The sequence below is a fragment of the Talpa europaea genome (assembly GCF_964194135.1).
Source record: "Talpa europaea genome assembly, chromosome: 14".
Taxonomy (NCBI): Eukaryota; Metazoa; Chordata; class Mammalia; order Eulipotyphla; family Talpidae; genus Talpa; species Talpa europaea.
This window is the reverse complement of record NC_140082.1, coordinates 89815484-89836142: the sequence shown is the minus strand read 5'-3', so window position 1 is coordinate 89836142 and position 20659 is coordinate 89815484. Positions and strand designations below refer to the sequence as shown.

Below are 20659 nucleotides of genomic sequence, written 5' to 3'. Positions count from 1 at the left end.
CATTCAGTACATGTTACCCATTATGTCTGTCTCTCAGAAAATTATCTCTGTATACCAGTTTTCTTCATTCACCTGGCGATTGTTAAGGATTCCAGAAAAATCCCCGTAGCAGGGAAAATGATCAGTGAGCTAATAAATTCTTGGCACTTGTGTTCGACGCTCGAGGTTCTGCATGAAGCTCAGGTCAGCCATGGTGGTGCTGGGTTTGGCACCCGGTCGGTGGTGCTCGGTGACATGGGGGCCATGTGGTGAAACCCCCGCACGCTTTTATTGGACAGTGAGCCAAGTGTGAACTGTGCCTTCTGCATTGTGAAAACACCTGTGAGCGGAAATGCAGTTCACAGATCCTGAGGTGACGGTCACTCTGGGGAGCCTGTGACTGTCGCTGGCTCCTCCCCCATCTCCTTCACTGAGTCTCAACGCAAAGTCTTCACGGGCAATTCTGTCTCCGTGGCGGAGGCCTGACGGAGGACCGGTGAGGCCACAGAGCCCGGTGAGGGCACAGAGCCACTCCACAAGCCGGGTGCCGGGGCTGGAAGTCTCGTCTCGCCCTTTCTGGCCTGCGCCTCCGGGAACTTGGCTAGCCCCTGCAGGAGAGGGCCTGGGGCACTGGGCGCAGACACTGCTTTCCTCAACCGTGTGCAGAATTGGACCCAGAGGCCGAGAGCGTGCATGGTGTGACTCACAGACAGCAGTGGTGCGACAGCATTGTCGGGTGGATATGTTAAAGCCTCAGTCCTGGGGCCAGTCAGAGAGGGAGCAGAGCAGGGCCCAGAAAAGGAGAAAAGAGATGTTTTCAGCTGACGCTGGATTGAGACTGAGGTTGGGGAGGAGCTGGACAGGGCGGTGGCCCTGCAGGTCTCTCGACTGGAGCATGGCGGACACACCATGCTGGCCGTCAGGGAGGTGAGCAGGGCGCTGGCGCTGCTGGAGCCAGGAGGAGGGGGTGACTTGGAGTGCTTCTAGTGCCAGTGGGGGCGCGGCCTCAGGGGCAGCCGGAGCTGTGGGCTACTGCAGCCTTCAGAATGGGCTGGGCTGGGGGAGGCCTGTGGTGGACAGGTAGGAACCTGGGACAAAGGAGGGGTATCAGCAGTGGGGTCTCCCTGGAATTGTGGGGCTCCAAGCATTGCTCTACCTGGTATCTGCAGCTCTGGACTTCGGCAAATGCCCTCAACCTGCCCTTTCTAGAGATGAGAAATGGCGAGAGCTTGGAGAAGGGCGTGACCCTGGGCTGCTATGCTGGATGTAGGGCCGGGGCCTGGCTGACTGCACCCCACCACCTGCGGGGCCAGCAGGGGTTCACGACCATGGGGAAGGGTCACATTTGCGCCTCAAACCTTTCTGCCAGATCTCTTCCTTGGATCCTTCCAGAAATGTGCCCAGTGAACAATTTCCATTAAATTGTGTGTCCTCTGTGCCCCTGCACAGGGCCGGCGCTGCCTGAGGGGGTAGATCCAAGTCTTCAGGGCTTGAGCGGCCGAGGGAGTGGCGATGACCTTGGACAGGTGACAGCCACGTGCTGCTAGAGCTTTGTTAGAGACGGGGCCGCCTCCTGTCCCGCCCATGCCGCCAGCCACACTGGAAGAGCACACAGCTCACAGGAGCTCAGTAGGATCGTGTCCAACCTGGGCATTCTGAGAGGGACAGGGAGGTGACTGGATGGGACTGCAGGACAAAAGTGAGACGGGCCACTGGGCAAGCAGGCCATGTGCTCACCGCGTCTGCCCGAAGAGCCAACCCGCGTCCTTGCTGCGTCCGGAGGAGACGCGGATTTTGTGGGTCTTGCCCCTTCTGTCCGGTTCCTTCCATTACCCTTGAGCTTGGCCAGCAGGTGGTTTTGGGGTCACTCCCATGTGGTGGGGGCTTTGCTGGCAACAGGGCTGCAAAGTGAGAGGGAAAAGCCAGGCTGGTCAGATGCCAGGCTGTTGGCAGATTGTTTGGTGGCGTGACAAGTGCCGAAGGAAGGGGCTGGCCAGAGTGAGTGGGAGCAGGTGGGGGACACCAGAGTCTGGAGCTGGTGCAGGTAGGCCTCCCAGAGGAGGAGCCTTTTGGGGGAGTCATGGAGGACGATTAGGAATTCACCAGGCACTCTGGGGGAGCCGGGGCACCAAGGAGGTTGTCGGGCAGAGAGCTCATCCCAGGTGAACTCAGCAGCAACACGTGCCGGACATCGGGCCCAGCCAGCTGGGCCTCGCCCTCCGACTGTGGCCGGCCCAGGGGGATGATATCACATAGTCCACGGGGCTGGGGCGGGGGGACTGCCTTGGGAGAGGGGCGCCTGCCACACACGGGGGCATCCTGGGTGCTGACCCTGGCAGTGCACTCGTAGGGAGAGAAGTTTCCAGATACCTAAGTGGACTGTGAAGGGGATGCTTGATGTGGCCTGTGGGGAGTCCCCCTCTTGTTAATTGGGGTACCTTTCACCCTGTGCGACAGGGTGGCCCCAGCACTCAGCCAGGGAAGCAAATGCCCCGTGCAGTGGTGGGCGCCGGAAGTCCCCCGGGTGTGCCCGGAAGCCCCGGGAGGGAGAGGAGGGGTGGGCAGACGGGAAGTCAGAGAGGAGGAGGCCATCTGCCTCCCATCCAGAGCCCTTGAATGTAATATTAAAATGTTCCTCATTATTTTCCTTGGATGAGTTTGCAATCCTGATGATATTAATTATTCTTAAAGGTCAACAGCGTTCCTTTGGATCCCCTTCTGTTCTATCATGTAATCAGCTAATTAATAGGGATCCATTTAGCATCGTCTGCCGCGCGCCTTGTCGGGTGCGAGTCTGCTACTCCCGCGGGGGCCCCCTTCCGGAGCCCCTGTTCTTCCTGGGATTTGGGAACTTGAGCGCACCCCGCCCTTGCGTCCCCTCCCCTGGCGGAGCTCCCCACGTCCTCCAGGCACGTTGGAGGTGCTGTCTCGCTGCTGTTCCCCTTTGAGTCTCCGCTGGTAATCGCTGCCCATTTCCGCGTGGCTGTGGTGCTGGGCACAGTAGGGCCACCCATGGGCACCCGTGGGTGCTGCTTTATTCCACTCTCATCTTCTCATCGGTGGGATTCTGCTCCCATTTCAGAGGAGATCAGAGGGGGGCCCGGCGAGGGGGCCCGAGCTTCTGGAGTCATGCCCAGCAGGACCTGGAACCACGTGGCTTCTTTTCTCGTGTTTTACTACAACGCTGAGGATAAACAGTGCAGGCCTGGGGCCACTGTCCCCGGAGCAGAGCCGACGCCTTCTCCTGTGCTGCTGGGCTTTCTCCCGGGCTCTGGCTTCTCCCCATGTCCCAGATGTGTACAGTCGGGCTCACTGGCGTGTCCCGGGCATCCCGGTGGGTGTGGGTGCGTGGGTGCATGGTGCGCCCTGCGCCAGCGGAGGGCGTTCTGCAGGGGGCCCTGTCCTGTGCCCGGGGCTGCCCGGGGCGCGTCGGCCCGCGGGCCCCTGAACTAGAGTCAGCAGGTGGGAACTGAACGTGGGAATGGGCACAAATGGCTGTTAAGCATGAGGAGTGTTTTGAGTATAAGTTCGGGGATGGTTTTGTGACCAGAAATAGGCAGTCGCAACATACCTCTTGCTGATGTCCTTTAGCTGTGGGAAAATTGGTTTCCTGTTACCCCGTTTCACTGAAAGTTGTGGGTTTGCTTGAAGACCCTGTTGAGCACCTGGGCGAGGACCTCGTACTCTAAGGAGACGGTCTGGGTCTGGGGGCCAGGCCGGGAGGTGCATGTTGGGTGTGAAGCCACACCTGTCATTCTGTTTTGCTCGCTGTCTAGAGCCCAATGTGGGCAGAGGGCTCCACCCAGCAGCTCCATGCCGGCAGGTGCGTGGTCTCCACCTCACCTGCCCCCTGGGGGGCTCCAGGAGGCGCCAGCCCTGGGCTCTTATTTGTGTGTGATCCTCCCGGATATCTCTGGGTCGTCTGCAGCCAAAGGGGAGAAGCTTCCGTCCTGTGGCTCCGGAGCTGCCGTGCCTTCTGCAGGGGCTGGCGGGCCAGGATGCAGTGGGGACGGGTCTCCCTTCCTTCACCCAGCTCAGCTTCAGGCCCTCCCAGTGGGGGTGGGGAAGTTTCCCAAGCTGGCCTGAGAACAGTAGCACCCCGCCCGAGTGCTTGTGAAAGGGGTTCCCTGGGAGATGGAGAACGCACCCTGACCAGGCCTCCCGCGTCTGCTGCCACGAGGCCCAGTGCAGGCTCGGCTGCCAGACTGCAGGCGGCCGCCCACCCAGCCCAGGGTGTGGCCAGCCTCCTCGCTCCTGCTCCGCCCGTCCCCGAAATGAAGCGGGTGATGACCCTGGTTACACCAAACTCCTCCTGGGATTGCGGTTGAGTTCCCGAGCCCCTAGAGGCAGACCCTCGGGGAGGTGCCTGAGAGCACCCACTGTGTGTTAGCTGCTGATTTTTACCTCCCGCCACCCTGCAGCCAGGCGCTGAGGCCCTACTGTGTGCCAAGCTCAGCGTGGGTGCAGGACTTTGTCCCACCAAAACTGGATTCACTGAAGCTGGCGGCTGGCCTGGTCCAGACCATCGCTGCTCTCTTTCGTGGGGGCGCGTCTGAGCTGCCGTGGAGAAGGTTCTGTGGTCCTGTGAGTTCAAGGGGCTCACAGACCAGGACTTCCTGGGAGTCACACCTGTAGACACACCTGTTTGGGATGGTTTCAAGCCACTTTTCTCAAGGAATGTCGGTGTTTACCCTCTGCTGGGCCCAGACCCGGGATTCCCAGGAACGGGAGACCCCGGGGTGGCGGCTCAGAGCAGGGCCAAGCAGAAGAGCGTCCCAATGAGAGGTCAAGACACCAGCCACGTCACTTGCGATTTGATTAGAGAGCATTTGGCTTCATTAAAGTTCATGTAATGAACCATCCAGTGTAATTTCGTTGAATAAAAATGGCTCAAATGGCTTTAACCGCCCCCCTCCACCCATAGAGATTTAATTGAGGGAAAAGCAAATACGTCAATGATGTAGAACAATATGTCCTGGTCCTCGAAGGGGAAGTTGGGTGCAGCGCTGATCCTCCTTTTTGTGGGTGCTAGCTGGTGGGCCTCCTTGGTGGTGACGGCAGATGGGGGACTGGATTGCGTGGTGCTGCCCCCTTCCACGTTGGGGGGCTTGATAGGCCCCTCGCCCTCCTCACATGGGCTCTGGGGGTGGCACGTGCGGCCATCCATCCGGGAGCAGGGCCATGGCCCTGCTGGTGGGGGTGCTGTAGTGATGGCCGCCCCCAACCTCCTCCCAGCACACTCTGTGGCCTGGGCGCTGGCACCGCCTTGGGATGCTCCTCTCCTGGCTTCTCCAGATTCCCCTACATTCTCAAGAGGATTCTGGCCTGGGGGCGCTGGGCAGGGCCTTGGTTGTCTCCAGGGAGACTGAGGAGTCCATTTCTGGCTGGCGAGAGTGAGGCAAGGACAGCAGACGGCTGGGGGCCTTAGGAGGGAAGGATTTCACGATGCATGGATGGCAGGAGCGGGACATGCACCATGAGCCTGGGCTGCAAAGGGTGAGGGCCTGGGCCAGCTCCCGGGGGGCTGTCCTTACATGCTGAGCCCTGGGTGCTCACAGAAGCACCTTGAAAGTGCTGGAATGGAAGGCCTGTTGTGAGGGAGGTGGACTCCTGCCTCGGGCTCCTGGCCTCAGCCCCATCACCCACCAAGCCCCTCCCATCTCTAGCCCAAGACCCCCGGGGCCTTCTGTGCTCAGGATACATTTTTGGGTGGGCCTTAGCATGGCCCAAAGGACACAGAATTCATCTGCTTGGCCTCTCTTGCCACAGGGTCTGTCTTGAGGGACTCGTTGGGGCACAAAGGCTCCCTAGGTAGAGGGGACACCCTCGGGTCTGGGGCTCTGTCCTGCTGCCTTTCAGGAAGGTCCACACTAGGTACCATGCTGGGCTGTGGCCAAGGGGTCCCTTTTGCCCAGGCCTTAAAGAAGGAGGGGTCACTGCAGCCCTGACTCCTCGGGGTCCCAGAGCCTCAGTTGTGGGCACCGTCGCCCGTTCCTCTTGCTCCAGGGAGAGAGCCAAGGGCACAGGGAAATGGTGGGTCTGCTTGGGCATCTGGATGAGTCACACAGGGCCACCCTGTGGGTCTTGATTTGGGGAATGTGTCGGATGCGTCCCCTTGTAAGATCTTACTCACCAAATTAGTTCCAAAGTCAGGCGGCTCGGATGCTGGCCATCGACCCCAGCCAAAGTCAGAGACGGTGCGGATGGATATGCATGGGCAGAGGCTGCTGGGTGGCCTGAGGCTGGACTTGTCTGGTGGGCAGGGTAACCAGCTCGTCAATAACAGGACAGGTGAGCACAGGAGAGACACCAGCTGGCCGGACAGTCAGCGGCCGTGTGTTCTGAGTCCGGGGAGGGGGTCTATTAAAGCCCCGAGGCTCAGCCTCCCTCTTTGCACCAGGAACATTATAAATGCCAGTGGGGCAGGATGGCCAGAAGCCTGCCCGGCTTCTCTTGGGGTGACTCAAGTTTGCCTTCCTTGTCTTTTGTGTGTTTGTCTCTGGGCTGGATGCTTCTACTCCGTGTGTCTGGGAGTGGGGCCGTGGAGAGCTGCACAGGTTGTGCACACTGCACAGTGGCCTTGAGCGGATCAGTGGTCTTGTCTCTGTGGGTGTGTGCTGGGTTGCATGCGTGTGTGTGTACCTGGGAGTTTGCACGTCTGTGTGTGGATTGCAAATGTTCCTGGGCATGTTGCCTGCTGCCAAAGTCTTTGAGTTAAGGATGTTCGGGGATGTTCAGCTTTGGACAGCAGCCTTGGAGCCGCGGGATGGAGGCAGCAAGGCCACCTTGTGAGGCCATGAATGCAAATGTGCTTCACGCAGCATGGGGGCTCAGTGGGAGCTGGTGCAGGGGTGCAGGAGGGTGTGAGCAGGGGAGGGCTTCAGGGGGCGAGGGACGGCCCTTTCCCTCCAGCAAGAGAGGAAGGCGATCTGGGCCCCAGTAGCTGGCTGGTGAGGGGAGAGGGCAGTGTGGACAGAGCCCAGGGCTGCAGGGGAGGGTCCCCCGGGGTCCTTTCTCCTCCAGGAGGCGCTTGGTGGGTGGTGAGCTGAAGCCAGACACCTGGGGGCAGGAGCCCACCTCCCCCATCCCAGGTGTTCCAGCCCCGCCCCACTAACTTGTAATAAGGAGATAAAATGCTATTTCTTATTCTTTATTTGCCCAGAATGCCTGTTATTTTCTTTCTTCCAGAATCCAATTTTCCTTTGACATTTCTGCCTAATGTAGCAAGACATGACCTTTGGGAAAGGAGTTTGCTGGCAGCCTGCTCCCTGCCTCAGGCTCCCCCAGAGCGTGGGGCCACTCCCTGGGAGCTGAGCTGGGGTCCCCTTTGCCTGGACCCTGCCCAGTGCTCTGGTGTCTCCCAAGAGCAGGTTCCCAGGGCTCCTGAGGCGGGAATCCCAGCTGCTGACTCAGGTGCTCGCTGGGCTTTGGAGCGGCGGCTCGGGCTAGATCTGCTGCCGGCGGGAGCGGGCCGGGAAGCCGGCTCCTGCACTGGCTGACTTTCCCTGCAACGGTTGCTGTTGGGGGTGGACAGAAACAAAAAGCGAAGCAGAAGGCTTCTCCCGAGATGAGTCCTTCACACTTGGCGAAACATCACAAAGGCGAATAGCTTAGTACTGAACCCCCTGGACCCCGAGTTCTGAGCTCCAGGCAGACACCTGGTGTGAGGTCACCAGGCTGTGGGGCTTTGAGTCCGATCCCTGCTTCCCCTGCCTTCAGGGTCTGCGCCCCAGAGGGTGTCCTCAAGGGTCCCCAAAGGGGTGCCTTTCTTAGCACCCCTTTCCTTCTGACCTGGGAGGATGGATGAAGTTTGCAGGAATAAGAGGTGCCTTTCTTGAGGGCTCCATGGGCCTGAAGGTGGGTCACTGTTGATAGGCTTCTAGTGGAGCCTGCCCTGTCAGGCACGACAGGGCCTGCTGCCCTGCAGGGGGGAAGGGGCTAAGTGGGGGCTGGGGGCTCTCCTAGAGAGAGCTGAGGGGTCGAAGACTCTGGGTGCAGGGAGAGTGGGACAGTCACCTTGGGGACCCCTCCCCAGAGTCCCTTCCCTCTCCACCACCCTCAGCACCTTTACAAGCTGCCAGGACATTGGGCTGCCTCCAGGGAGAAGGGGCAGCCCTGTCTCTGAGGCTATCCTGGTGTGTGGGTGCTCCGGGGAGGAGCTGGGCCGGCCCCCCCGGCTGCTGGTTGCCGCCTGCCGCAGGCTGTTCCATCTCCTTCTGGATGTCTAACCGCATCGCTACTTAGAGCATGCGAGAGCATGCGAGGTGGAGGCTCTTGAGCCCCACCCCCAGCCCCCAAATGTGACCCTGTGCAGCCTTCCAGTCCCCAGACCAACTGTTGGTGCTCCCTCCAGCACTAGCTTCAAGGCACCCACCCTTGTCTCTGCCGGCTGCCCCCTGCTTCTGCAGCAGGCTCCCAGTGGTGCCCCGTCTTGGCATCTCCTGTTTTTAAAAGTGATAATTAGATGATGCCACGCCCACACTTAACCCCCCCACCCCGCCTTCCATCCTGCCTTCAAATAAAATCCAAACTCCTGCCTTTGACCGGCTCCCTCCCCTCTTGCTCAGACTGACCACTCTTGTTACTTCCTCCCATGGGCTCCTTGCTGGCTCCTGCTTCCTCTCCCATCCCACACTTGCTCTTTGCACCGCCTGGAACAGTCTTCTCTGAGCCCGGGGCTCTTCCCCACTCCCTCTGTCTCAGCTCCGACGGCCCCTTCTGGGAGGACACCTCTGCTTCCCAGGCACCTGGCCACAGGCGGGCTCCCTCTCCCACATCCGCCACTTCTCGCCTGGTTTATCCCTTTCCTCCTGCTTATCAGGAACTGACGTTCTCTTGCCTATTCTTTTGTAGTTTGAATTTAAGTTCCAGATGGTTCTTACCCGTCACCCATCCCCTTATTCCTCAATACAACTGATACCTGTCATGGCCGTCACCCAGGTGCAGGTGCGTGTGTGTGAGCTCACACGTGTGTTTTAGCCAGCGCTGCGTGTGCGGTGCCACCTACCTGCTTAGCATACGCACGCATGTGTGTGCGTGTGGATATTCCCCTAAGTGGGTCCTTACTGCCGCGTGCTCAGCGGTTGATGAGTACGTCGCTCCTGGGGTCCCACTTCAATTCCTGCAGGTCTCGCTGCTGCCTTTAAGGACTGTGAGCACATCACAAGTTGTTTGTTGCGCCTGGCAAAATAACAACATGGGCGCGCTGCTGCTTTTCTTCCGAAGATGGATGGCTACTCTTTCCCCTGAATATCCTAGTGACAGCAGTTAAATTGCCGTGAGGGGGGAGCCCAAGTGTGGGCAGGGGCTGGTGTCTTATGGGCGGTGGGTGTGTTTTCAGGGGGCAGGGCCAGGCTGCAGGCATTGGAGATCACCTGCAGGCTTCTTGCTCCTGGGTGGATGTTACAAAAGCTTGTTGGTGAGGGGAACACAGTCCCAGCTGTGCAAAATGAGTAAGACTTAGAGACCTTCAGTCCTGCCTGGTGCGGAGTTAGCAATTCTGTATTGATGCTCACACACTTGTGACCAGGGTAAATCTCATGCCAATTGTTCTTGCCAAAAAAAAAAAAAAAAAAGGGGAGGGGGGACACTTTTGGAAGTGAAGGCTAAGTTCATGGAGTTGTTTGTGGTCCTGGCTTCAAGGACACATACTTACCTTCAAATTCATCAAGATGTGTGTAGGGTAAATAAAATGTCAGGCTTTTCTGCCCTTCCGCCATCAGGATAGATGATGGATCCTTGCCCTGAATGCATGCCTGATGGCGGGCACCTGGAGTAGGATGTGGGCATAGGTAGATGGGATTCAGCTGAGCTAAGACTGTGCTTTTAAGGGCAGCGTCACCGGGACGCCAGCAGCAGCAGGAGCAGCAGTAGAAGCTGAAGCAGAAGCCGAAAGAGAAGCCGAGAAGCAGCAGAACGAACGCCAGAGAGCCCAGATAGAGTGAAGACTTGCTGGGGGCTGGGAGGCCTGCCAGCCTCCCAGCCCCCCAGCCAGCACCCCTGCCTGCCATATGCCTGGTGAACCCCAAATAAAAAACCTGCAAAACCACTGAGGACTCTGACTCCTCCTTTACCCGGTCTGCATGGGATCAGAAAACCTGCACTGTGGCCATTCCTGACTCTACAATTGGCGTAAGTCGGCAAGATCCATGTAGATGGGTATTGGAGCCCTCCAAAGACCTGGAGGGACTAAGGAGAACAGACTGTTTGCCCGTGATGATGCTGGAGGCGCCATGGTGGCACAGAAGGTGGACAACGTCCACGAGCTACAGGACGAGACCTGGCGTGAAGGACACGCCCGAGAGAACCAGACAACGACACCCGAAAGGACCGGCCAACGACCCCTGAGGCAGCAGAATTGTCGGAGAGGAGAGGACCACGATTCAGCACTTGCCAGTGCTGATGCAGGGAGAGGCCAACGGACTTCAACTGATGGACATGGACTGATAAACTTGGACTGACAATCCCGCCAGAAGGCGGAGGACCTTGGCAGGTTATGTTTTTTTTTTTTTTTTTTTTGAGAATCTGGGGGTGGCCAGTGGGCCTAGATGGCCAAAAGCAGCCTGTTATGCCCAGCAGCCAGGTGGAGGAGAAAAGCCAACTAAGAAGGCAAAAGCTGGTGCTGATGCTAAGTTGAGAAGCCCTAAGCGGCTGTTAAGCAGCCTGGATATGCTGAAGACCTGTGAGTCTCGTAGAATCACCTGTGGGTGATGCCCTGCTCGTTCTTGAGTGAGGGTGAGGAGCTGAGGAACTCGTCCTTGGGGGACGGGTGGGGAACGTGGCTTGGGGTGGAGCCCAAGCCGAATGCAGAGTTTGGATCCCCGACCCATGTGCTTGTGCAGTGGGTTGGCTTGAGTGCAGGGGTCTGTGAGTTGCATGGGTGGCCATGAAGGCCGAGTGTTGGAGCGACTGCAGACAGAAACCCTGAGGGCTGGCGATTACCCCCAACAGAATAAAATTGCCAGTCCCAGAGCAAGTGCATCCTGGGGGTGGATGCTGTGTGTGGCTTGTAGCCGAGACTACAGCCAGAGAAGGCCAGGAAGCCTGACGGCTCCTGGCGTGTTGCAATAGATGCCGTGAGTGATTCCCCTCCCTCGTATGAGCAGTGCCTTCGGCAGCAGATTTGGTGGCTCATCTGCTGGTTCCGATAATTGTCTTTTGCGCTAGGTTGGTGCCCTGCCTGGACTTATTTGTGTTCTGGTGTATTTTGTTATATTTGATGTATTTGCTTTTGTGGGCCATGGCTGCATTGTTTGTTTGCTTAGAAAATTGTATATATATGTATAGACTGTATGGCAGAAAACCCTGAGGGGGTGGACTGTAGGGTAAATAAAATGTCAGGCTTTTCTGCCCTCCCGCCATCAGGATAGATGATGGATCCTTGTCCTGAAAGCATGCCTGATGGCGGGCACCTGGAATAGGGTGTGGGCATAGGTAGATGGGATTCAGCTGAGCTAAGACTGTGCTTTTAAGGGCGGCGTCACGGGGACGCCAGCAGCAGCAGGAGCAGCAGTAGAAGCTGAAGCAGAAGCCGAAAGAGAAGCCGAGAAGCAGCAGAACGAACGCTAGAGAGCCCAGATAGAGTGAAGACTTGTGGGGGCTGGGAGGCCTGCCAGCCTCCCAGCCCCCCAGCCAGAACCCCTGCCTGCCATATGCCTGGTGAACCCCAATAAAAAACCTGCAAAACTACTGAGGACTCTGACTCCTCCTTTTCCTGGTCTGCATGGGATCAGAAAACCTGCACTGTGGCCATTCCTGACTCTACAGTGTGGAACTAAAGAAGTCTGGCTATTTTGTATGTTAATTGTATCCCGGTAACGATAATAAAGGATGCCTGTTGGTTTGTGTCCCTGACCGCCTTGGCCCTTCTGTCAGGAGCGGGTGGCTGCCCAAAGCCTCCCTTAGCTTTTAGTATGGCAAGAGGAAATGGGCCAGGAAATGGACCAGGAAAGCTTCATTGTTTTTTTAAAAAATTACTATTGATAAAACCTGACCCTCTGAGAGCACCCAGAATCCTCTCCAGAGGGCCCCTGGGCCAGGCCCATCCTTTGATTTCTCCTTTGTTGTCCATCTTGCAGAAACCTGTCGAGTAACCGGCTCACCACTCTCTCATGGCAGCTCTTCCAGACGCTGAGTCTCCGGGAACTGTAAGTAGGGTTTTGAAGACCCTTCCAGTGATGGACAGGTGTAGAGGTTGGGCGGGGAGACTTGTTCAGCAGGGTACCCCCTGAGACTGGGCGCACAGCTGAAGGGCTCCTGGGCTGGATGACATGCTGTGTGCCATGTGCAGCCAGAGCAGGCTGCCCCAGTGCTGGGTTCTGAGGCTCCTCCTGGCCCAGTGCCTTTCAGACAGTGAAACCCTTCTCTCTTAGCAGGGCCTCATGGTGTAATTTGTAGACCACCAGTAATAGTTGACATGTATCGCCGAAGTGTCTTGTCCATTTGTAATAGAAGCTTTCATGACGTAGCACTTCTACATGATTGGGTGTGATTTCATTACTACAGCCTTAGGTTTGTCATCACAAGTGTCATGGGAGGTCGGTATTATTACCCCCCACATAAAATGTCTCTCGACCCTTTAAGGTGAGGGGTCTGAACCCCAGAGCAGCAGCCAGAGGCACACTGCCAGAGACTGGCAGAACCAGGACTTGGACTTTGGATTACATGTTTGTTCACCACCTGTGAATTGCAGCCCCTGGGCTTGAGTATGGGCATTGGGTGGGGCCAGGCCATGTGTTTATTCATTCTGCCATGCACTGCCCAGCCTTGTGGGTCCCAAGGCCGATCAGTGCAATCCCCGCCCCGTTAGCATGTCGTGCAAGCACGGGTTGGATGGGTGAGTGAAACTGGTGACCGCTGCTGGAAAAAATAACCCGCTGATGTGTGAGTCATCAAGGTCATCTGTGTGCATGGAGGACAGCATATTATGTTGGGCAAATCAAGGAATAAATTGAAAAGGAATTGAGGCATGAAGTTAGGGAGTTGGGGTTCCAGAGGCGCTGCTCATGTGTTCTGTTTTACTTGAGACTCAGATCCAAGTGTGCTGAGTACAAATTGCTTAAGTGTTTTTATGAAGAGGCCATGGCCTGGGATCCCTGCCTGCCTGTGCTGTGGGCTTTTACCTGTCCCTCTTCACCTGGTAGGATCTGAGCTCACAGATCCCATTTGACCCAGCTGTCAGGGAGGGAAATAATCACATCCAGTGGCCCAATAGCCACCCACCCATGGCAGCCTGTGCACTCCACTCATCCCAGGGCACTTATGTGGCCAGCTAGGGGTGGGAAGTACAGATGGCCTCTTGGACAGAGTTGGGGGCGTCCAGGACAGACTGCTGTGGACCCTTGCCTTTCTGAGGATGTTGCCCATCCCTCCAGGCACCTCCTCTGGTTTGAATACAATTGGCTTAGCGATCAGAGTTCTTGAATCATAGGTGGCTGAGATCTAGATGAACACCAATAAAAACTCCTACCTGGGCTTGGAAAGGGTAGGTCCATACTTATTTGTTTATAAAGCACTAAAAACGCAACCATTGAGATGCCTGACCATCAGTTCCCGCCCACCTTTGCAGGTGCAAAGGCTGTAGAGGTACATTAACACGACCGCCAGGGTCACGCTGACCTCTGAGATCTTGCTCTGCCCGTGCGGTCTATCAGATCACCTGGGTTATTAATTGACTCCTGATCACAATTCTACACGGTAGGAATTACCCTGTCACTTCACCTTCCGGGACACGAGGCACTTAGCCAGGTGAAGTATCTTGGTCAAGGTCACCTTTAAGCGGCACCATGTGGAATCGGGCCTTGGCCACTCTGCTGTGCGCTCTCCCAGCTTCTTCAATATGTTTCCAGCCCAAGGATCTATAGTAATTTTCCAAGTGCCTGATTGCACTTCTTCCTCAGCTGTCCGAGGACGGTTCGGGGTCCTTGGAGCTTTGTGGGGCTGTTTTCCGGGTGTCTAGCCCTGCCTCTCCTGGAGCACCGGCTCCTTCCTCTGCGGGAGACAGGGCCAGTGTCTCCCCGAGGGACAGCTGGACCTGCTGTTGGCTGAATTATCGAGAAACCATTCAGGGCTCCTTCTGAAAAAAACCACTGGCTGCCAAATCAGTGGTGTGCTGCCCGGGTGACCTGTTTCAGGGAGTTTTAGAAACAGTTGTTCCGTGGATGTATATTTGAAGAGAATGTCAGATTTCTCCCAGAGGATCACGGGATCCTGCATTCATCTTTGCCCGGGATCAATATGTCGGTGAGCTCGACGTGACTTACGGCGAACCAAGGCCCCTTCCCGGGAGGCAGGGTGAGCGCCGCCTTGTCCACGTGGCATTTTATTTCTGTCACATTGTTCAAGAAGGGAAAATTATGTTGGGAAATAAAGACCCTCACGCCACCCCAGGAGCCACCGCCCTGTGAGGGGGGGGGTCTGTTTTTTTGAGGAAGCATTGACTGGTATGAGTGGAAAATTTATCTTTTGGCTGGAGAGGCCATGAGTTGGCCCCTCGCTGCGGCCATGATTAAAATCCAAACAATCGGCTCCTGGCACACGGAGAGGGCCAGCGTTCTCGTGTCCGACTTCTTGATTACTCCACACGGCGCCATCTGCCACGGGGCATCTAGGCTGCCAGCGCCTGCCTGCCGAGCCATGGCTGGGGCGTGGGGACAGGAGACTTCCAGGAAGACGGAGCTCTGGCCCTGGAGGAGGGAGGCTGGGGGAGATGGCCTTGGGCTTTGGCAGCCGGGATGGCGCAGCCAGGAGTGTGTGGCTTTGTGTGACCTTCTGTGGGAACGGGAGGGCAGGCGAGGACGCCAACTTCCTAGCTTCTCGGCACGTTTATTCCGCCATGAGGACATCCCTGACTGACCCTGCCAGCTCCTCCCTGCGAGGGGCCCTTGCTGTAAGGGTGTGTGCAGGTGGGATTCCCCAGGGGAAGGGCTGAGTCCCGTCTGCTTTTCCAGAAAAAGAAAGAAGACTGCGCAGTGCCTGCATGATGAGACTGTCGTGTCTGGGGACAATCCCGCCAGGAGGGTCTCATGACCGGTTTTGCAGATGAGGGTGGTGAGGCTCGGCCATGGCACAGAACCGGCCCAGGAACCCACGGCTGGGGAATGTGCCGCTGGCATCAGCACCGTGGTCATCAGTGCCGTGGCCGCATCCAGGCCTGTGTTTCTAAAGATGGGGGTTCGGGTCTGTCCCCAAGGACCCAGCAGCACACCCCGGGACGGTGAGCCTGGCCTGGGCCTCCCAGGAGTGCCCTTGAGCCGCTGGTCCCCAGAGTGAGTGCAGTCACGGGAACAAGGAACCCAGGGAGTGAAGGTCTCTGAGCCCTGTCCTGGGCCCTCCGGGGCTTTCGTGAGATGCAGGGTGTGGGCAGGGGTCCTGGCCCTGCCGGGATCACTTCACGTTGCTCTTCTGAGCCAACAGGAGGCAGCTTTCAAGACCTGCTTTGGAATAGCTGGCACTGCTCCAAGGACCTGGTTGGAGAGATTTTCCTTGGCATGGTTCAGTGCTCCAGAAGTTTCTGATTGTGGCAAGATGGTGTTTTTTCCCTGCAGAGAAGACTGGAACTGTCCGTCCAGAAATGAGAGGGATTGTCTTAGCGCTCAAGAATGAATTAGAGAGAAAAGCAGCTGAATTTTATTCCCAAGACTTGATTTAGGTGGAGGCGAGTGGCTCCAGAGGCACAGAAACCCCAGGAACACCCGAGGGCCGCCCTGGTAACCTGCGCTCGCCGAGCAGACGTGATTAAGACAGATTGGAATAGTTCAATTTCTTAAAAGCAAAGTGATAATTACCTCTGGTATAATTGGCAGATTTAAGCGACGTGGTAAAATATTAACTGGGTCTTGGGGCGGACGTGGGCTGCTCGGGGGCCCTCCCCGCTCCCTGTCTGGCTGTAACTGCTTGTCCACTGCCCTGAGACCGCCCTGGACAGTGTTTGTCACGGTGGTGTAGTAGTGATGATTTCTGGCCTCTCTGTGGCCCCCCGTGATGTGCAGAGCCCCCATTTCACAGATGTGGAAGCAAAGCCTTGGAGAAGTCCCTTCCTTGCTGCTTCCTTTCCCAGGGCTGCCTTCCCTAATCACCACAAACTTGGTGGCTTGAAACAATGGAAAAGAATCCTCTGGCTGTCTTGGGGACCGGAAGTCTAAGCTCAAGATGTCAGCAGGACTGTGCTCCCCTCCCCAAGAAAGTGGTCAGGGAAGGCCATGTGAGGGAGCCGACACGCGTGTTATGGGTGAGAACTCTGCAGACCTCTGGGACAGCGAGTGCAAAGGCCCTGAGGCAGAGCGTGCTGGTTATCCCAGTGAACCTGTGGCCGAGGAGGAGAGGACAGTGAGGTGGGATGTGAGCTCAGAGAGGTGACAGAGAGGGGTTCCCACCCCGTGGGCCTTTGGGATTGACTGTCAGTGAGTTGGGGAGTTGTTGAAGGGTTTCGATAACCCCAAGTGATGGATTCAAAAGGATCTCTGCTGTGAGTTAGCAGAGTGGATTTTTTTTTTTTTTTTTTTTTTACAAATGAGTTGATTTGTTGGAAAGCTAAATAAATTCATGGACACCTGAGTATTTTTTCTCCTTTCAAGACCTCGCTGAGCCCCTTCTGTCCTTCAGCCCTGAAGAGCAGGCGGCGTCTCAGCCCCGAGGGAGCCGTCGTCCGTTCAGGATCTCCCTTCCCTCCTTCTTGCCCACAGGAGATTGGAGCAGAACTTCTTCAACTGCAGCTGTGATATCCGCTGGATGCAGCTGTGGCAGGAACAAGGGGAGGCCAAGCTCAACAGCCAGAGCCTCTACTGCATCGGTGCCGACGGCGCCCAGCTCCCCCTGTTCCGCATGAACATCAGCCAGTGTGGTGAGTGCGGTGGCCGTGCGGCTCGGTTGCAGAGGGGCCCTCCCGGCCTTAACCTCTGCCTTGGGCCCAGATCTGACTCAGCCCCGGGAAGGCTGGTTCCGGGGATGCAGAGGGGTCTTGGTGCCCCTTCTCATCAGACCAGATTCCTCTCTGAGTTTCTTGCCAACGGGCCCCGCAGGGGTGTGTCTCAAGAGCGGTCTCTGGCCCTCCTGCATCCGAGCACCCACGGTCCTTTTAGAAAAGCAGATTCCTGTACCCAGCTTCATACAAGATGAGTGCCTACACAGGAGTCTACACCTCCAAGATGAGTGCCCAAAGGGGAAGCTGCCATGAGACTTCATGGCTAAAACTGCTTGCCTCCGGCATCCCACTCCCAGCCCTGGATGGGAGTCCAGCTGCAGGGCTGAGTTCTGAGTTGTGATGTCTGGGGAGGGGGTCATGTCCTGGGGCCGGGGTCTTCCAGAGCCCAGGCAGCTGTGTGGGATAGCAAGGAGGCCACCATCGGCCTCGTGTGCTGTGGTTATAAGTGTCTGTGCCCCATCCCCTCCCCAGACCTCCCCGAGATCAGCGTGAGCCATGTCAACCTGACCGTGCGGGAGGGGGACAACGCCGTCATCACCTGCAATGGCTCAGGGTCGCCTCTGCCAGATGTGGACTGGATGGTCTCCGGACTGCAGTCCATCAACACCCACCAGGTAGGCTGTGGCCCGGTCCCCTCCAGGGGGCCTCCCCCAGTCCTGTGAGCTAAATTGTGCCTGGAAGCAGGCACAGGGAGTCCGGCAGAGGCGGGGCAGGTGTGTGGTCATGTCCACAGGGCCAAGCACGCAGCCGTGGCTTCTGTCCAGCTGCAGTGCTTCTGACCCACCTGACCTTGAACACGCAGCTTGACCTCCCCACAGCCCCCTCCCCTGTGATGGGGCGTGCTGCTCCCATGCACAGGGTGACGCGGGGATCACCTGGGCTCTTGGCAATGGAGCACTCAGCTTGGGGGCAGCTGCACCCACCACTGGTCGGGCTGCTTGGCTTTTTGACTCCCGGAGGGGCGAGGGGGCCAGAGCAGGTGGTGCCGGGGAAGCTGAGTGCTGCCTTCCTACCGGGGCTGCAGACAAACCTGAACTGGACCAACGTGCACGCCATCAACCTGACACTGGTGAACGTGACAAGCGAGGACAACGGCTTCACGCTGACCTGCATCGCAGAGAACGTGGTGGGCATGAGCAACGCCAGTGTCGCCCTCACCGTCCACTGTGAGTGGGTGCCTGGCGCTGCATACCGGGCCTAGGCAGAAGGCCGGGGCAGCATGGTCTGGGGGGGCAGCAAGACTCCTGTGGGCAGGCTGAGGACATCACCCCAGAAAGGGTGTCTCTGTCCCGCAGAAGATGTTGGGGCTCTGACTCAGTGGTGCCTGTGGCATTCTCCTAAATTAGCCCCTGACCAGGTCTAGAGTGGGAACCTGGCAGTTGGGTGGGTGTGGGAAGTGTGGGTGAAGGCAGACCTTTCTTCCCCTCTTGTGGGGTGAAGGGGAAGATGCCCTCAGCCTTCTCAGAGCTGGGTGAGGAAGGACGGGGTCTCTGCTCCGGATGCTGCATCCCGTCCCTGGCCTCAGCCGCTGCCTCCCTGCAGACCCCCCGCGCGTGGTGAGCCTGGAGGAGCCGGAGGTGCGGCTGGAGCACTGCATCGAGTTTGTGGTGCGGGGCAACCCGCCGCCCACCCTGCACTGGCTGCACAATGGGCAGCCGCTGCGCGAGTCCAAGATCATCCACGTGGACTTCTACCAGGAGGGCGAAGTCTCCGAGGGCTGCCTGCTCTTTGACAAGCCCACGCACTACAACAACGGCAACTACACCCTCATCGCCAAGAACCCGCTGGGCTCAGCCAACCAGACCATCAACGGCCACTTTCTCAAGGAGCCCTTTCCAGGTGAGGCGCGGCACCCACTCGGGTGAGCTGGGCGAGGGTGAGACAGAAGCCGCGTCCATACCGGCACTTTGCCCGGAGCCGGATGGCCCGGAAACATCGCAGCCACCGCCAGCATTTTGAGTTTTTTAAGATTTATTTTATTTATTTATGCATGTAAGAACTAGGGTGCAGGCCAGAGGTGTGTGGGGGGGGTGAGAGGACTCTCCAGAGAGAGTGGGGAGCAGAATAGGCCGATCTACTGAGATACACTGCTGAGGGGAGCAGCGGGGAGACAGGAGAGGTCTGCTGTGCCGTGTGGGTAGTTCCCTGGCCGGAGATGGAACTCAGGCCACACTGGCTGCTGATAGCGTCACAGTGCTGAGACTTTACTCCCTGCCACCAGGGAGGCCCCACCACCAGCATTTTGTGCCAACTAGGTGCATCTCTGGGTTTTGGTCACTGTCACAGTGAAAATCAGGGCGCCCCCACCCCAGAAATGCATGGCCGTGCAGAGAAAGGCAGCTGGTGTGGCTGAGAGTGGGGTGAGGTGGGGGCTGGCATGTTGGGTGCTGACAACCTTGACTAGCCCTGCACCACACTGGCTGGGAGACACCTCAGCTGGCTCCGCAGGAGGCAGGATTGCGCTGTGCTGTGAAGTAAATTTGAGCGCTCAGGTCACCTGCTTGTGAGGGGGGTCACCATGCCTCATTGTGGACTTTGCACTTCCACAATGAGGCGTGGTGACCCCCCTCACAAGGGATTTGAGGTGGCTCCGGCTCAAGCCCACACTAAACCCACAGGAGAAGCCCCGCCGCCCCTGACCACTATGGCTTTGCAGCAGGACCCGGTGACTCTGACTCCCAGGTGTGAGGCTCCCGTCCCCTTGTTCCATGGGGAGTCACGTGGGGGCTAATGCCTTCAGCCTGGTGCTCACATCCAGTGGATGGGGGACGTCACTGAGTTATGCAAGAACTTGGATTGGGCGCTTGGAGGATGGTTCTGTGGTGGTCTGTCACGGCTAGAATGTTCGAATGCTCTCCTGCAGGGGAGGAGAAAGCACCAGAAGAACTGGGCAAAAAGGGTTGCTGTGTCTCTTGGCGGGTTGAGCAGAGGAACCCTTCTGTCCAAGAAGCTGTGTATGCTCGATCACCTTGGTGACCTGCTGGGAGGGCTGGCGGGCCTCCTGGTCTTCAGTCCCCAGAATCAGGAGCTCCAGCGAGATGAGTCTCACACATGCACACACACACACGCACACACAAGGGGAGGTGGTGCAGGCTAGCTCTGTGCCATCTCTGTACCATCACAGCCAACAGGTAACCCAGTGGGGTAGCAGCTCCGGGGCCTCATTTATCTTAGCGCAGGGAGAGTCAGCGGGAGGCCCTGAGAATGAAGTGGAGAGATGAGGCTGCCCGTGAAGCTGAAGTCTCCCTGCTGGCTCCCGACGATGGAGACGTGCCTTGGGGTGGGCTCAGATGTGCTCATGTTGGAGACCCTGCAGCCCCACCTCACCCACCCCTACCCCACCCACATGTCGGGGACTCTCCAGAAACCTCCCAGTGCTGGCCACCTCACACTTTTTTGGGAGCTAGAAAGAAATGGCCCTCCCTGCAGAGGTGTGGCCTGGGGGAGCCCCGGGCTGGGCTGGGGACATGTGCGTTGCTTGCACCCCTCCATGTGTGTTTGCATGATGCCGTGGCATCCTGGCTCATGGTATGCCCAGCCTGCCAGTGGGCTGGGGGATGAGGACGATTCTGGGGTGCCATCCTCTTCCAGTGTGAAGGTTTGATCCCACACTTACAACTTAGGGAGGATCCCGGAGTCTCCCCCCTGTCACGTGCCTGCTGGGCCTGTGACAGCTTCCAGGCTCCTTCCGGCAGAGCAGCTGAGTGCCACAAGCTGATGGGGAGTTTACAGATTCAGACTCGGCTGGAATGCAGGACT

General features: G+C 57.8%; 1 protein-coding gene across 6 annotated transcripts in view; it reads left to right on the top strand.

Annotated features, from left to right (window-relative positions):
- NTRK3 (neurotrophic receptor tyrosine kinase 3) overlaps positions 1 to 20659 on the top strand; it is a gene marked incomplete at both ends in the record, with an annotated part of 248767 nt that overhangs the window by 53580 nt on the left and 174528 nt on the right. For all 6 annotated transcript variants that reach the window (XM_084254006.1, XM_084254004.1, XM_084254005.1 and 3 more), the window contains 5 exons: positions 12057 to 12125; positions 16662 to 16819; positions 17372 to 17514; positions 17925 to 18066; positions 18443 to 18739. In XM_084254006.1, the coding sequence (XP_084110132.1) occupies positions 12057 to 12125; positions 16662 to 16819; positions 17372 to 17514; positions 17925 to 18066; positions 18443 to 18739 (809 nt within the window). The remainder of the gene's footprint in view (positions 1 to 12056; positions 12126 to 16661; positions 16820 to 17371; positions 17515 to 17924; positions 18067 to 18442; positions 18740 to 20659) is intronic.